General features: G+C 39.8%; 5 protein-coding genes across 5 annotated transcripts; all 5 read right to left on the bottom strand.

Annotated features, from left to right (window-relative positions):
• Window positions 1–658: 658 nt before the first annotated feature.
• LOC148295250 (uncharacterized) lies at window positions 659–1,883 on the bottom strand. Its single transcript, XM_088252444.1, has 2 exons — window positions 815–1,883; window positions 659–663 (listed from the first exon to the last, which is right to left on the bottom strand). Exons 1-2 carry the CDS (start codon window positions 1,881–1,883, stop codon window positions 659–661), a joined length of 1,074 nt encoding a protein of 357 aa, XP_088108570.1.
• Window positions 1,884–4,758: 2,875 nt separating this feature from the next.
• LOC110773080 (wall-associated receptor kinase 2-like) lies at window positions 4,759–7,921 on the bottom strand. The gene is made up of 3 exons (XM_088251624.1): window positions 6,978–7,921; window positions 6,678–6,854; window positions 4,759–6,127 (listed from the first exon to the last, which is right to left on the bottom strand). The coding sequence occupies exons 1-3, from the start codon at window positions 7,879–7,881 to the stop codon at window positions 4,884–4,886; spliced, it is 2,325 nt and encodes a 774-aa protein (XP_088107750.1). The 5' UTR covers window positions 7,882–7,921; the 3' UTR covers window positions 4,759–4,883.
• Window positions 7,922–9,843: 1,922 nt separating this feature from the next.
• LOC148295249 (uncharacterized) lies at window positions 9,844–10,404 on the bottom strand. Its single transcript, XM_088252443.1, has one exon. The coding sequence runs from the start codon at window positions 10,402–10,404 to the stop codon at window positions 9,844–9,846; it is 561 nt and encodes a 186-aa protein (XP_088108569.1).
• A 2,645-nt stretch (window positions 10,405–13,049) lies between these two features.
• LOC148295248 (uncharacterized) lies at window positions 13,050–13,922 on the bottom strand. The gene has a single exon (XM_088252441.1). The coding sequence runs from the start codon at window positions 13,920–13,922 to the stop codon at window positions 13,050–13,052; it is 873 nt and encodes a 290-aa protein (XP_088108567.1).
• A 456-nt stretch (window positions 13,923–14,378) lies between these two features.
• On the bottom strand, window positions 14,379–15,254 carry LOC148295247 (uncharacterized). The gene has a single exon (XM_088252440.1). It carries the CDS (start codon window positions 15,252–15,254, stop codon window positions 14,379–14,381), a length of 876 nt encoding a protein of 291 aa, XP_088108566.1.
• Window positions 15,255–15,266: the final 12 nt, after the last annotated feature.

Raw genomic sequence — 15,266 nt, 5'->3', positions numbered from 1 at the left:
TGAGAACCTCTTAATTGATCGAATAAATCGTCAATTCTAGGCAAAGGATATTTGTTCTTTATTGTGACCCTATTTAATTGACGATAATCGATACACATTCGAAGAGTTAGATCTTTCTTTTTCACAAAGAGAGCAGGTGCACCCCATGGTGAAGTACTAGGGCGGATATATCCTTTTGCTTGTAATTCTTGGAGTTGTACCTTAAGTTCTTTTAGTTCAGCTGGGGCCATGCGATGAGGAGGTATAGAAATAGGTGTTGTACCTGGGTATATTTCTATAGCAAACTCTACTTCACGTTCTGGAGGTAAGCCATGCAAATCTTCTGGAAAAACATCGCTGAATTCCTTTACTACAGGAATAAGTTGTATTGGAGAGTTTTCTATTTCTTCAGTTCCGATTCTAGCTATCTGACTCAAATATCTATAATCTCCAACACCATATTTCTGGATTTCCTTTTTCACAAGGAAACTAAATGTTTCTTCCTTGTGAGTATTGATGGTAATTCTCTTTTTACCACAGTCAATTGTAACTTGGTAATCTGTAAGCCAGTCCATTCCTAAAATAATATCATATTCCAACATTTCCAATACCATCAAATCAACAACAATTCTATGGCCCGACATCTCTATCATGCAAGATTTACATACTTTATCAACTTCTAGACTACCACCCAAAGGAGATCCAATTAACAAAGAAGGTTTCATATTTTCAGATTCTAACTCAAGCATTGATGCAAAAGATGTGGATATAAAAGAGTGTGTAGCTCCACAATCAAATAATACTCTAGCCCAAGAGTTGAATACCAAAAACATACCTTCTATTGTCTTAGGCTCAGTTTGATCTGTCACATTTCCCATAACGTAAACCCTTCCTTGTGTGAATTGTCCAGATTTCCTTTCAACTGCAGGGGCCCTTGGTCTAATTTGAGAAGATTGTCCTCCTGGACGTTGTGATGATTGGCTAGTAACTGGCCTTGCCCAATTAGACTGAGGTTGAAAAGTAGTATAACTTTGAGGTGACGGTGGAGCACGAAAAGGTACATGTGGAGGACGATATAATGTCTGTTGTACATGAGGTCCTTGATACCTTTGTAACTGTGGACAAAATCTCTTTACATGTCCCACTTGTTTGCAGTAATAACATAGTGGTGGTCCGAACTTTTCTTGTGATTGATACTGAGGAGTATTAAATCTTGTCCGTTTATTTATTTGTCCACTACTTGAATCCCAAGTTCTCTTGGTTTCAGGTCTTTGCTCCGCTATATGTGCTCTATCAACCACATCAGCATACTTGCTTAACTTCAAAATGTCAACCTTTTCCAAAATTGACGGTCTCAATCCTTCTTCAAATCGTTTTGCTTTTGTTGCATCATCAGGGATCATATATGGTGCAAAACGCATGAGTTCTTCAAACTTAGATTGATATTGATCAACAGTTAAGTTGCCTTGGACAAGGTTAACAAACTCCCTTGCTTTCATTGCTTTCATAGTACTTGGAAAATATTTTTCCAAGAAAATACTTTCGAATTCCTCCCAAGTTGTAATTTCAGTATTTGGCATACTCAGAATTGATTCCCACCAAAGATATGCTTGTCCTTCCAGATAGGTACAAGCAATAACAACTCTAATGTCTTCAGGAATTCTTTGATTATCCATCTTTCTCTTAATTTGCCTCAACCATTCTTCAGCTGCCATAGGATTTGGTTCACCTTTAAATATTGTTGGTTTCGTCTTACGAAATTGTCCTTGTATCCTCATAACTCGATCTTCTTCAATTTCATGATGACGATCTTGATTACTATTTTCTCTAATTGCAGAAGCCATATCCTGAATTGCTAAGATTACTCCAGCATTTCCATTGAACTCATTTCCAGATTCAGCCATCTTAAATAAATAAAAAGAAAAATTATCTAAAAACAATATTATAAAATAGTAAAATATAAATTTAGGAGAAAGAATAAACAAAACACTCATTTATTATATTTCACAAAATTTTACAAAAACACACACAATTTTACAAAAACTTAAACTTATCTTACATAACCTGATGGTTTTATTTCTGCAACTATAAACATTTATACAACTCTCCTTCTTCAGTACTAGTTTTCTTCATCCGAACTGATAATAATCACTTCGGATGGTGACTGAACCTCTATAGGCCTAGTGATTGATCCAATTGACTCAGTAGGCTCCCAAGTAGGCTCATGAGTAGGTTCCTGAGCAAAATCTTCATTATCACTTGGAGGGTTTGGGACTCGTTGTGGTTGGTAATTACATGGTGGCCACTGATTACCACTTTCCTCTAAAAGTTCTACTATTGCAGCATTATAAATATTGTCATTCTGTATGTTCTCATAGGCACCATCCCAGAATTCTCTCCTTGACCAAATACTATGCATCGCTACTTGTCGCTGCATTGAGAGAGGGTAACGATGTCTCCTTATGGCAGTACTCCTTATCTTTTCTTTCATACAAAATTTTGAGCCATGCCTCAGGTTGTTGTTATAGTTTTCTATGTTTAATGGTAACAGTCCTTCTGGGCATAAATGGAAACCTCCAAAAGTGTCGTCACTTTCTATTGATTCCATAGGATCTGTCATGACCAAAATATCAGTATCTAAAATACAAAACTAAAAAAAATAATTATACTTCTAAATCTTAATTTCTAAACTAAAAATAACTTAAATGATAACTTCTATCTTGTAGGATTGTATACCTAATGCTCTGATACCAACTTGTCACACCCCAATTTATTCACTTAATTATTGAGAGTGTGAGGTAAAAGAAAAACTAAAACTAAAAATTTAAATAGCAAGAAACATGAGAATTAAACATAAAACTTCTATTTAAACCAGAGTAATTTACATTGTGATTTTACAAGCAAAATAACATAAAAATACAGACTTTTAACAAAACATCTAAAACTATCTGCAACACTTTCTTCTTGTTTTCTTGTCACAACTAAACTTCAGATTCAGAACCTGCAATAAATTCATTAAGGGGTGAGCATTACATGCTCAGTAGGGGCCCTATATGATTAGTGAGATTTTTAATGTACAAATTATGTAGTGTATGAATGAACTTCAATTCTACCCAACCCGTTAATCTATATAATAGGGCAAGCAAATCTGCATGTCCCATACCATGCATTTTACCACTGTGATTCCGAATGCCCCATTATATAAACTAACACCCATTTCAATCATCCCATAATTCCCCTTTTGCTAGTCATCTTGTCCATACCATTGATCTCCAAGCCCAAATCACCCAATCGACAATTATACCGCCGATTTCCTAATCTACTGTGCACACGGGCTCGCCTGAACTTGGTCCCTACAATGGTTAGACTCAACTACACAAAAGATTCTTCCCATTATCCTCATTCCCATAATTTATTTATCAACCCAAAAATTCCAAACACCACTGACAACATATGAACATGTCAATATTAATCAAATTATAATGATAATTGACAATCATGTAAACACCCAATATCAAGGATAATAATCAAACAATATTACCAAGCATAATATAGTGTTCACAATATTTAATTAAATCAATTTATGCATAACCTCCCCAAGAAAGAACCCCTACCTCAAATCCAAAGCTATTGTATAACTCCCAGTTGTAAGCTCAAATACTTTGAACTTCTTCAAAACCTCTCCACACTTAATTCTTTTGTCTACGTTTTTTTTTGTAGGAGACTACTATAACTTTGAAGAACTTATGATCCAAAGCTATTATGTAGGACTATTTATAGTAGTTAGAGTCGGTAAAGAAGATTTGGTTGAAGCTTTAACATTGTGCCACATAATAATTCTACAAGTTCCTAGACTCCCAAAGCCTTTTGCGTTGGCTTGGTAGAGTGCTTTGTGAGCACTCTCCTAACAAGTTTTTATATGTAGGAAATCTACTATTATTACACCTCAAGCCTTAATGGATTTTGAGGACACCACCAAGCAACACGTTAGTTTGCAAAAAATGCTTAGTATGCATATAAGTTTTTCTAATACTTTTTGTAAAGTAAGTATATATAATAATAATGATGAATAGTGCTGGAATGAATAAAACCATGCAATAACATTTGAATGGCTATTAGTTAATAGCTATCCTTACGTAACTTACTATACAATTGATATATATATATATATATATATTATTAATTATATAATTTTTGGAGATTAATAATTGTAATTATTTAATTTATGAAATATTAAAAATATGGGGTTTCACAATTATAGTTAAAATAGTTACAACGAACAACTTCACCAATAAATTTTAAGAACAATCATTGATTGCAAAACGCATTTCTATCAAATTTTGCAAGAAACAAATTGACATCATAAACTAAAAACAGTTCTAATCGCTTTTTTTACATAATGGTTGGAGATTTCTTAGGCCATAAACCTCGTCAAGCTTGACTAAGATACCATTGGCAGTATAAAGCTCGTCAAGCTTAAGGTTTTCTAAACTTTGCAAGAAAAGTGCTGTTTTTCTTCTTTTTGGATTTGTTTATAGAAATTAAAATAGTGTAGGGTTTATTTATATCATCAGTACTAAGAATGGGTGTATGACTAAACATCTCAAAAGAGACAAAAATAGGAGCTCTCGTTTAGGTTAGCTAGCTAGCTAGTACATATAACAGCCTCAGATGAAGTTTGAAACATATATTCTTCAGATTTATGAAGAAAAAGAAGAAGATAATAATCACAAGTTTACAATAGATTATAATCAAATACCACATAATTAACTCTATGACACACACATATTACAGTAGTACGTTCCGCTAACGTACTTTTATTTCAAGAGGCACTGATGACTGGAATTGAAACAAACTACAATTCAATACATGCTAGATCACTAAGGAATTAAGGAGCTAATTAACTATCGGCCATCACCATAAGGCTTTACCATTTGGATGTGTTGAGTTTGCATGCTGTGGTCGTACTCTGCACTACTTATATCCACAACGAAATTAGCAGGTGACCCAAGCAAGTGGTCGGTCTCCTGGGGAGATCGTTTGAAATCAGCCTTCCCCTCATCTGAATCCTTCCCCATAATTTTCAATAATCCCCCGAGCTCCACCGCTACTTCTTTCATCGACGGCCTTTCCTCCCCTCTTAACCTTAAACATCTATTTGCCAGATCTGCCACTGTTTCTACGACTTTCTCAAACCCTTCTCCTTCCTTGGCGATTTCAGCTTCAAGAATTTCATTCAAGCGGCTCTCCTTCATTGCGCGAACAAAGGCGTTTGCTAGGTTTCTGTCAACCTCCGACTTTTTGTTTGAGGATAGTGCCTTTTGGCTTGTGATTAGCTCCACCAGGACAACTCCGAAGCTATACACATCACTCTTTTCTGTTAGTATGTGGGACTGAAGATATTCAGGGTCCAAGTATCCGAGTGTCCCTTGCACCAAAGTTGATAGTTGGCCTTCATCTTGATCCGGAACCAATTTTGAAGCTCCAAAGTCCGCAACTTTTGCGGTGTACTTCTGGTCTAGTAGTATGTTCATTGCTTTAACATCTCGGTGTATGATTGGGGGCTCAGTGTAGTGGTGCAAGTATGAGAGTGCTTCTGCAGTATCTGCTGCTATCTTCAACCGCAAGTCCAATGGAAGTCGTGGGTATTTGTTGTCTTTTCTATGAATGTGATCATGAAGAGTGCCATGGGAAATGTACTCGTAAACCAGTATAGGCGTTTGAGTCTCTAAACAACAGCCAAGGAGCCTCACAACATTTTTATGGTGGATTTGGGAAAGAACAATCACCTCGTTAACAAACTCTAGACTCTGAGTCTCAGTAATTGGGGAATTAACTTTGGACTTTTTTATGGCGACCACTTTGTTATGATGATCTGCGGACAAATTTCCGTTGTAAACTACTCCATAGCCACCTTCACCAATTTTTCTCTCTTCATTGTAATTGTTTGTGGCCTTCTTCAGTTCTTCTTCAGTAAAGATTGTGGCTGCATCAACGGATCCATTGTAACTAGCCAGCTGTTGCCGTAAAAATAAGCCACCATTCTGTTTAAAGAACTTGTCTTGTTGTTTCTTGAACTGTCTTCTCTTCATTCCGCAGTACAGGCAAAAAAATACAACCAGTAGAACAAAGAAGGCCGCAATGACTCCTGCATATAGATAGTTGAAAAATCACAATCAACTTAATTACAATTACTTGGAAAATATCGTATGCTCATATCATGGCATGGTCATAGCCATTGAAATTTAACAAGTTTGTTTTAAAATTTTAATGATTCTAGATCTCAAGGGTATTATAAGAAAATTGGGCTTAGGAAAAGTATATCAATATGTTATGAAATTAACTAGAGGGTGAAAAAACAGGGTGGAACTGGAGAAATAGAACAGGGATGGAAATAACAGTACTATAATATAATATTAGAGTTATTTTACTTTATACGGAAATCGGAGGCAAAGGGACAAAGGGGTTCTCTTAAATAATAGCATAGCTTATAATATGTATATCACTGTGAAATTATTATTAATTTTACATTTGGTCTGTTTAAAAAAAAACTTCGGAAATTTTTACTTTTTCTCTTTGAGAAAATTATTGTTTTCCTTTTATTTATTCTTTATGTTTGTTTTAAGAAGGAATGCAACCACCTCGTGGTTTAGACCCAAAAAAAGAAGGAATGCAAGCATATAGCTAGTAATACATACCTACTGAAATTTTCAGGGAATTATTATTTGATGGAGGAGTGTTTTTTAAGCAACTAGTTCCATTCACGCTGTCGATTGTGTACCCTGCGGGGCATAAACAAGTGTGACTTCCGGGTAAATTGGAGCACGTTCCATTAGTGCAGGGATTAATATTTGGCAAGCTGCATTCATCAATATCTGAAAAAAAAAAAAAATCAGGAAATTCAATCAGTTAAATTTAAAATTAAAAAAAAAAACAAATTACATATATAAATTATATATAATATGTAGTAGATATATGTGTGTGGGTAGATGTATCACCTTGGCAACCATTTGGGTGGTAAGGGTTGCCCTCGTAACCTTCCTTGCACTTGCAAATGTAACCAGACCGATTGATGGGGTTGACACACGTGCTATTTCCCTTGCATACATAGTCCTGCCTCTTTTGGGCTTCATCACATGGGTCTTCCTCAACCCCAATTGCCCAATTCAAAATCATTGGAACATTTTCCAAGCTATCAAGTTGTTGAAAAGTTTTATTGGAGAATTTGAACTCGCCTTCTTCAACAATGAAGGCGTAGCTGCAGGGGTTAAAGCCCCATATATCCAAATGGTTGTTGTAGCTTGTCAATTCCACGGTGCGATTTTTCATCCCACTGGGGATGTTCGTTTGGCAGCAGCCAACGCCGGAGCAAGAGTCCTGGTCAACGCTGCCTAGGCTGTCACAAGAGGATATGCACCCCGTTATGTACCTTTCTTCACCACGAAAACCTTTGAAAAGTGCGTACGTATCACAACCAACAGCAATGAACTTGTTTTTGGTATCGGAGATGGTGAAAGGAGGCGGCAGACTGAGCCAAGGGTCGTTGTTATACGTGTTGTTACCCTGCTTGTCGTAACAATCTCGGGCTATGTACTGCAGTACCTGCATCTCAGCCTCATCAAGGGAAAAGGCAGTGACAATGATGTTGCCCCAGAGTGCTGTTGGGGTTTCGGTGGATGTGTTGCAAATGATGGGAAAGCCTGCCCTGTGACAATTAGCACCAATGCCAAAAGGGTATGGGATTGTAAGATTGCCACACTTGTCTGGGCAGCCAGGCAGGGCTTGAGGCAAGGCTTGTGCTACTGTTGTTGTAATTACAGACCCTAACATCACATACACTCCCACCATTAAGATTACCAAAGAGAGTTGGTCAATAAGCATCCTCTCATGAGAGTTGGCCATGGCACAAATATTTGTATATGCACCACTCAATAATTATTTCTAGCACAAATATTTGTATTGCTTGTGATAAAAATAAGTGGTACCCTGCATGGCCTTTTATAGATAGAGCGTCTTCCTCTACCTATGGTTATCTCATCTGTCTTTTTTATTTGTTAATAGGCAAGTGAAATGGGCAAAGTCTTCTATTATTTAGGTGGTATCTATTATTTTCTATTTTCCTCTTAGTAAAATGCAACTGATGGATATGAGCCCCACTTTTTATTGACGAATAATCCCACTTGGTTCTAGTCATTAAGCCAAGGGGCAAAGTCTTTTTTATATATGGTAAATAAGCGCAGTCACATCCACCCGCAAAGTCAATGACAAGCAGGGATAATATAATAATTAAGAAATAAATATGATCTGGCATTCTATCCTAAGAATTCTTACTCTTGATTTATTATCGAGTTTACGATCTGGCAACTAGACGGGTGGATTTTTGTTTAATAAGAAATATGTGTGTCAGTTTACATAAAACAATTACTCTTCATTTAAAAAATTATGTCACCAACTCAAATTTATGACCTAAGCTTATATGATCAATACATTCCTACATGACAGATTGGAATTTCGACATGCACATTCCTACCTACTTGACCCGCTAAACATCCTCTCCTCCCGTCGCCAAAATAAAACTAATAACACAACTTGATCAATTTGACATAAAACAATTACTCTTCATTTAATAAATAAATTAAGTTGACCCAAAATATGTACCTATCATTCAATTTTTATTTGTGATTTTCTTTTACAACAATTCACATCTATTTATATCACATGGTTGAGCTCCTCATTTAGATTGAATTTTCTAATCATTCTTTGTAGGGATATTATGTTATCAATCTATTCAAATTATACCACGTATATAATCATTAATGATAAATTCTAAAATATATTAACTCGTTAATAAGTAGGTGCTATAACTTGATTGGAACTATAACACCTCAGTGCATGACACATGGTGTTATCATGACACGCAATAATTTTTCATGCTCATGCTTAAAATTGATTAATTGTCTCATATTCTCATTTAAATTATATCTTCTCTGTTTTTTATTCACTAGGGCACGATGGTAACTTCACTATATTAAATCATGCAAGAAACAAATTGATAGTAAGTAAGTACATATATATAGAATCTTCTTTCCTTAAAAAAGTACCAGTTGGTATGCGCAAGTGATAAAATAAAAATCAACCAAGTACGATGAAAGAAATCACTCATACATACATGTCTATTTTGTATGCAATATAAATAACGATGCGAGTAAATTGGGACGTATTATATGATGGCGTCAATTTTTGACAAAGACTAGTGACTTTTGTAAAGCAGACTTCGGAGGAGAGTCACTCATTTGTGCATATTATATGGTAATTATAAGAGCAGTCACATCCAGCATATTACTAATTAAGCTCAAAAGTCAATGACAAGCTTACATGACTGCATTCCTGATAGATTGGACTTTGGACGTGCATATGATTGGCGATGACAAGGCTAGTGGTGTTTTATTTGTCTTTGATTCCACCTAAAAACATCTACCTCGTCATGCTTTTGCCAAAATAAAACTAATAACACAACTTGATCAGCTTGACATAAAAATATTTAACAAAGTTGCATTTAAACAATTGCTCTTCATTTATTAAGTTAAATTCATCTGTTCATATCATTCTGCTTTTACTTCTGATTTGTTTATACACCCATTCACATAGGTCGAGCTGCTCATTCACATTTAATTTTCTACTTCTTGTTTTTTTTGATCAAATAGAAAGATTCATTCAACCGTAGCACCAACCAATGATAACGTTTACAAATGAACGGAGAGCGTTAGTGTGGCCTCATTAAAACCTTGCCATCCAAAACCCCCAATGGGGGAAAATCCGGTCAAGGAAAAAGAGTACCACCGCATCTCAAAAACAAACAATGAATTACACCATAGCTATATCCTTATCTAAAAGAATGCTTAACCATGGAGGAGCACGGTCTTTCCAAAAAAGGCGAGATCTCACTCTCAACCCATGCTGAGCTAGACTATGTGCCACCCCATTACCCTGCCGGTGTTGGTAGAACACTCCAGCCACCTCTCGATCAACCATTAACCGACGAACATCCTCCACCACATTACCAATATTACTCCACCAATCCAAACCATCTTTAACCATAGAAACAGCTTCTTGAGAATCAAGACCAATGGTAAACCGAGTAAAACCCATGTATCCCATCATCAATAACCCTTCCCGGACAGCCACCAACTCCGTGCCCAAAACATCCAAACCAGGTGGACCAAACGATGCGAAACCACAGATAAAGTTTCCGGCGTGGTCACGACAAACTCCCCCCAGACCCCGATCACCTTGCTCACTTCCCACAGCCCCATCACAGTTAAGGAGAAGAGTATTGACCCGTGGTTTCAACCAATGGGCCTGCGGAGAGACGAGGGGGAGCTTGGACCGCTCCTCACAAGATTTAAACACTTCCAGCATTTCCATCGTGTTTTCCACCATATTATCCACCCGTGTAATCTGTTTCCCATGCAAAGAATCATTACGTAGTTTCCACACACTCTACGCACAACAAGCAAAGCGCTCTAAGTCAGCTTTTGACAGCATTGAAGCCACAGCCTCAAAAGCATCAGCGAAGGTGCCCCCCGCCATATTAATTCGCCGGATTAAATGGGTACACTTCCATAGCTTTTGACTCATTTTACACGACCACAAAGCGTGGAAAGCATCTTCAGGATAGTTCCCACACCTTGAGCACACATGAGACGGAAGCACCCTTTTCTTAAATAAATTGACTGCAGTTGGCAGAATTTTAGTACATGCCCGCCACAGCAGCATCTTAATTTTGTTGGGGACAGCTAGCTTCCAAATTCGCTTCCAGAAGCCTTCTTGAGCACTCTGATCCGATCCTCCCACTCCAAAATCATCATCGCACTGCCTTACCGCCACACGATACCCAGTTTTAACGGAATATTTCCCGTTCTTTGAGAAAAACCAATATTTGCTGTCACCCAGCTGTGAAACTGATCCCAAAGCGATGCCAGAAATGATATCCCGATCTTCCAAGCTAAAATGTTGCTCTAACAGTGGCAAATTCCAAGAGCCAGAAGCCGTTAGAAGGTCAGAGACCATAGACGTCTGCTCCAGCCCTCTAGTCATCAATGGTTTAAACGTAAAAGGTTTTGGAATCCACTTATCTTGGAGAACACGGATAGAAGCTCCATTGCCCACCCTCCAAAGCAAGCCATCCTCAATAACCTCACGTCCCCACAGAATAGATCTCCATATCAGTGACGGCGAACTCCCCAAACTAGCCTGCATAAAATCATCCTCTGGAAAATATCGGGCTTTAAGCATCTTAGCCACCAGAGAGGTGGGGTTCTCTAAAATTTGCCAAGCCTGTTTTGCGACCATGGCTTTATTAAAAGCTTCAAAGTGTCTGAAACCAAGGCCTCCCAGCCATTTTGGTTTACACAATTTTCTCCAACCCAACCAATAAATTCCTTTCCTACCACTCTTCCCCCACCAGTACCTTGCAATCATAGCAGATAATTCTTGACACAAAGATTTTGGCAGCTGAAATACTCCCATTGTATAAGTAGGTAGTGCCTGACCAACCGCCTTAATTAAGACCTCCTTGCCCGCCGTTGACAGCAACTTCGTATCCCAAGTATTAAGCTTGCGCCACACTTGTTCTCGCACATGATTAAACATCCAGGATTTGCTGCGTTGAGCTAAGGTGGGCAGCCCAAGGTAGCGTTCATGACATGTAACAATCGGCACTCCAAGCATTTCAGCAATCAGTTGCTTCATCACCGGATCAGTGTTGGGGCTAAAACAAACTGCAGACTTATCAAAATTTATTTTCTGACCAGATGCTCTCTCATACATGCTGAGAATTTGAAGCAAATAAGCACAATCAGCAAGATGGGCATTACAAAAAAATAGGCTATCATCTGCAAAAAATAAATGAGAAATAGTAGGTGCTCCCTGAGCCACGGAAATGCCGCTAATACGCTTGATTCTGAGTGCGTTAGAAAGCAAAGCAGACAGTCCCTCCGCACAAATTAAAAACAGATAAGGAGAGAGAGGATCTCCCTGACGCAGCCCCTTGATGGCACAATCAGTCCCGACGCCACCCCCCGAACTTGAACAGAGTATGTAACAGTGGATATACAATCCATGATTAGCTCCACCCACCTATCGGTAAAGCCCAAACGCTTAAGCATAGCCTCAATAAATGTCCATTCCACCCTGTCATAAGCTTTAGACATATCCAGCTTTAGTACCATTTTCTTCAGCTTACTCCCACCACGCCGTTTAATAGCATGGATGCTTTCAAAAGCAGCAAGAATGTTGTCCGTAATCAGCCGTGTAGGGACAAACGCGCTCTGAAACTCGGAGATGATAAGCGGCATAATAGGCTTCAACCTGTTAACTATAGTCTTGGAAATCATCTTATAGATTACTGTACACAAACTAATCGGCCGAAACTCCGTAACTTTTACCGGATTGTCAACCTTAGGAATGAGCGTCAAAAGTGTGTGATTAATTTCTTTCACACTGGCACCCCCATTCAATACATTAAGGCAGTACCCTACCACATCATTGCCTACCACCCCCCAATACTTCTGATAAAACAGTGCCGACATACCATCCACTCCTGGAGACTTAGTAGGAAACATTTGACCCAAAGAAGTTTCGATCTCCTCCCTTAAGAAAACTTGGTTGAGGCGCAAATTTTAAGATTGAGTGAGTATCGGTTTGACCACCTCAGTGACTGCCCCTGCCTCATGAAGTCCATTTGAAGCAAACAAGCCTTGAAAATAATCACAAAAAACAATGCCAATACTTTCCGTAGATGTACGCCATATCCCCTGATCATCTACAATAGTCTTAATTAGGTTCCGTCGTCCCCGCATTTTTGCATGTTCATGGAAAAATCTAGTATTTTTGTCCCCATATTTCATCCATGAGACCCGCGATCTCTGTCTCCACAACATCTCTTCTCGTTCCAGTAACACATCCATTTCCCTACAAATATCTCTCTGTTGAGCCTCAACTATTGGAGAAGACCTTCTGCTTTGGGTGTCATCTAACTTCCGCTGCAGACTTCGGAGCTTTGTGGGTATTCAGCCTACATGGTCATTATTCCACGTCCGCAGAGGCCCTTGACATGCCTTCAATTTCTCTACGACAATTCCAGTCTCAGACTCCCAAGCATGCGTAATGACATCTTGGCAACCCTCAACAGTAGTCCATATTTCCTCGAACAAAAACCGCTTATGCGTCCGTGCCCAAGTACTTGGTCTCAAATATGACAACAAAGGGAGATGGTCAGACACCATAGAATTCAGATGATGCGTTGTGACCTCAGGAAAGGTCCTAACAAAGTCACCATTAGCCACCATTCTATCCAGCCGAAGCTTTACATTCCCATCACCTTGCCACCGGTTAGACCATGTAAACTTATACCCCTGAAACCGAATAGTTGTCAAACCACACTCCTCCAAAGCTTCCCGAAAGGCCCTCATTTGTGACATTGGTCGGAAACGGCGACCCAAGTACTCATGAGCCTCAAGTATTTCATTGAAATCCCCACCTACAAGCCATGGCCCTTGAACAGTCCCTGCAATTCGTCGTAGCAAATCCCAAGAGTGCCGTCGTAACCTCGTTTCAGGATTACCATAAAACCCAGTAAAGCGGAAAGTCTCCATATCCACACCCTTTAAAATAGCGTCAATATGCCCTGGAGAAGAAGAAAGAATAGATACTTCCACTCCGTGTTGCCATAACAAAGCTAAACCCCCCGCCCTTCCTTCTCTTCCCACACTGAAGCACCCCATCATACCCAACTGCCGTTGCACACACTCCATCTGGCGCACCGTCTTTTTGGTCTCCGACAAAAAGATGATACGAGGCTTTTTATCTCTGAGAAGGAATCTCAGAGCTCGGAATGTTCGTGGGTTGCCCAGACCCCGAACATTCCAGCATAAGATTGTCATTGCTCGTGATGGGCCCGACCCCCGGGACCCATCACGGGTGTGCGCTTAGCACCAGATGTATTATCAGTCATCACCGGACTCCCCCGAGGCCTGGCACGGCCTCGCTGAAAGCCACGTCGTATACTACCTTTGCAGAATGAGGTTGGCGGCCCCAAGATAGCAGAAGCCGCAGTGATATCTTCCCCCAAAACTGTTTTGCCCTTGTCCAAACGCCTTGGAGCAGTATGAAGAATCTGTGAGATATCCTCTTCCAGCCGCAGGGGACCCATATCCGACCTCGCAGCCTCAGTGACCCCTTGGTTCAGATGCACCCTACCTTCCCTGTGGCCAACCACATCACCATCGGCCCCTTGTGAGGAGACCGTGACCTCCTTTTCCTTGTGCACTCGACGCCTTTTAAAGACTTGCGCCAAGGGGCAATCCATCCCACTATCCATCTCCATCATTCCTTGCCCGTCACAGGCCTCGTCGAAGGATCGAACCGACCCCCGTACGCTTGGACGGCATCGAAGCCGTGTCATCCTTTTGAGGTTCGTCATCAAACAAACCTAGCCGCTGGCCTGTTAACTGATTCTCTGCCCGGATACTATACACATCCTTCATTATCGTTTTCCACCGTCTGTATTGTTCAACTTCAATAGCCCCTGAGGCCTTGACACTGCATGCAGCACCCACGTGGTCCAGTCGCCCACAATATAAACAGAAATACGGGAGCCGCTCATATTCAATTTCATACTGTTTTGCCGGTTCATCTGCCGACAAACGCAGTGTGACACATCGTTTCAGCGGCTCATTGATTTTCAAACCCACCCTGATACGTAGAAAGCTCCCCAAGCAGTCTCCATTTAAGCCACGATCCACCATGTAGAACGTACCCAAAAAATTACCTAGTTTTTCTCCCATGGCCGGGGTCAGAAAAATCGGCGGAATACGGCGCACACGCACCCAAAAACTTTGCGAATCCACCGAAACGGACATAGGATCCACTTCACCATCAGTGCTCGCCAGTAGCAACAGCGCCCTATCAAAAGTCCAAGGGGAGCCCCTCATCACCTTCTTCCTATCGAAATCTGTTTTGAAAGAGAACAAGAACCTCTTGGGGTCGTCCAGAGACACCGCAGTGAACTCCTCCCTGGTATGCCAAATCCTCTTCAACGTGCCAAATAAAGCCTCCTTATGAAACGCCTTTGAAGTGAGCAATTTCCCAACAAGCAAGAACCGTTCAGCCTTCAAGTTTCCCAGATCCTCTAACCCGACAACCTCCACTGATTCAGATTCTGAAATTGCCAAGGAAGAGGTGAGACCTGATACCAGTTCATCAACAGCCGCCATCATCCACTCAAT

This window comes from Prunus avium, chromosome 4 (assembly GCF_965620075.1).
Source record: "Prunus avium chromosome 4, drPruAviu1.hap1.1, whole genome shotgun sequence".
Lineage (NCBI taxonomy): Eukaryota > Viridiplantae > Streptophyta > Magnoliopsida > Rosales > Rosaceae > Prunus > Prunus avium.
Note: the sequence above shows the minus strand (reverse complement) of the source record. Positions and strands in the feature narration are given on the sequence as shown.

Coding starts and splice junctions, on each gene's coding strand:
- LOC148295250 (XM_088252444.1), bottom strand. CDS start 1,883: ATGGCTGAATCTGGAAATGAGTTCAATGGAAATGCTGGAGTAATCTTA.
- LOC110773080 (XM_088251624.1), bottom strand. CDS start 7,881: ATGGCCAACTCTCATGAGAGGATGCTTATTGACCAACTCTCTTTGGTA. Junction 6,855..6,977: donor CCACCCAAATGGTTGCCAAG/GTGATACATCTA, acceptor TTTTTTTTTCAG/ATATTGATGAATGCAGCTTG. Junction 6,128..6,677: donor TTCCCTGAAAATTTCAGTAG/GTATGTATTACT, acceptor ATCTATATGCAG/GAGTCATTGCGGCCTTCTTT.
- LOC148295249 (XM_088252443.1), bottom strand. CDS start 10,404: ATGGAAATGCTGGAAGTGTTTAAATCTTGTGAGGAGCGGTCCAAGCTC.
- LOC148295248 (XM_088252441.1), bottom strand. CDS start 13,922: ATGACAATCTTATGCTGGAATGTTCGGGGTCTGGGCAACCCACGAACA.
- LOC148295247 (XM_088252440.1), bottom strand. CDS start 15,254: ATGGCGGCTGTTGATGAACTGGTATCAGGTCTCACCTCTTCCTTGGCA.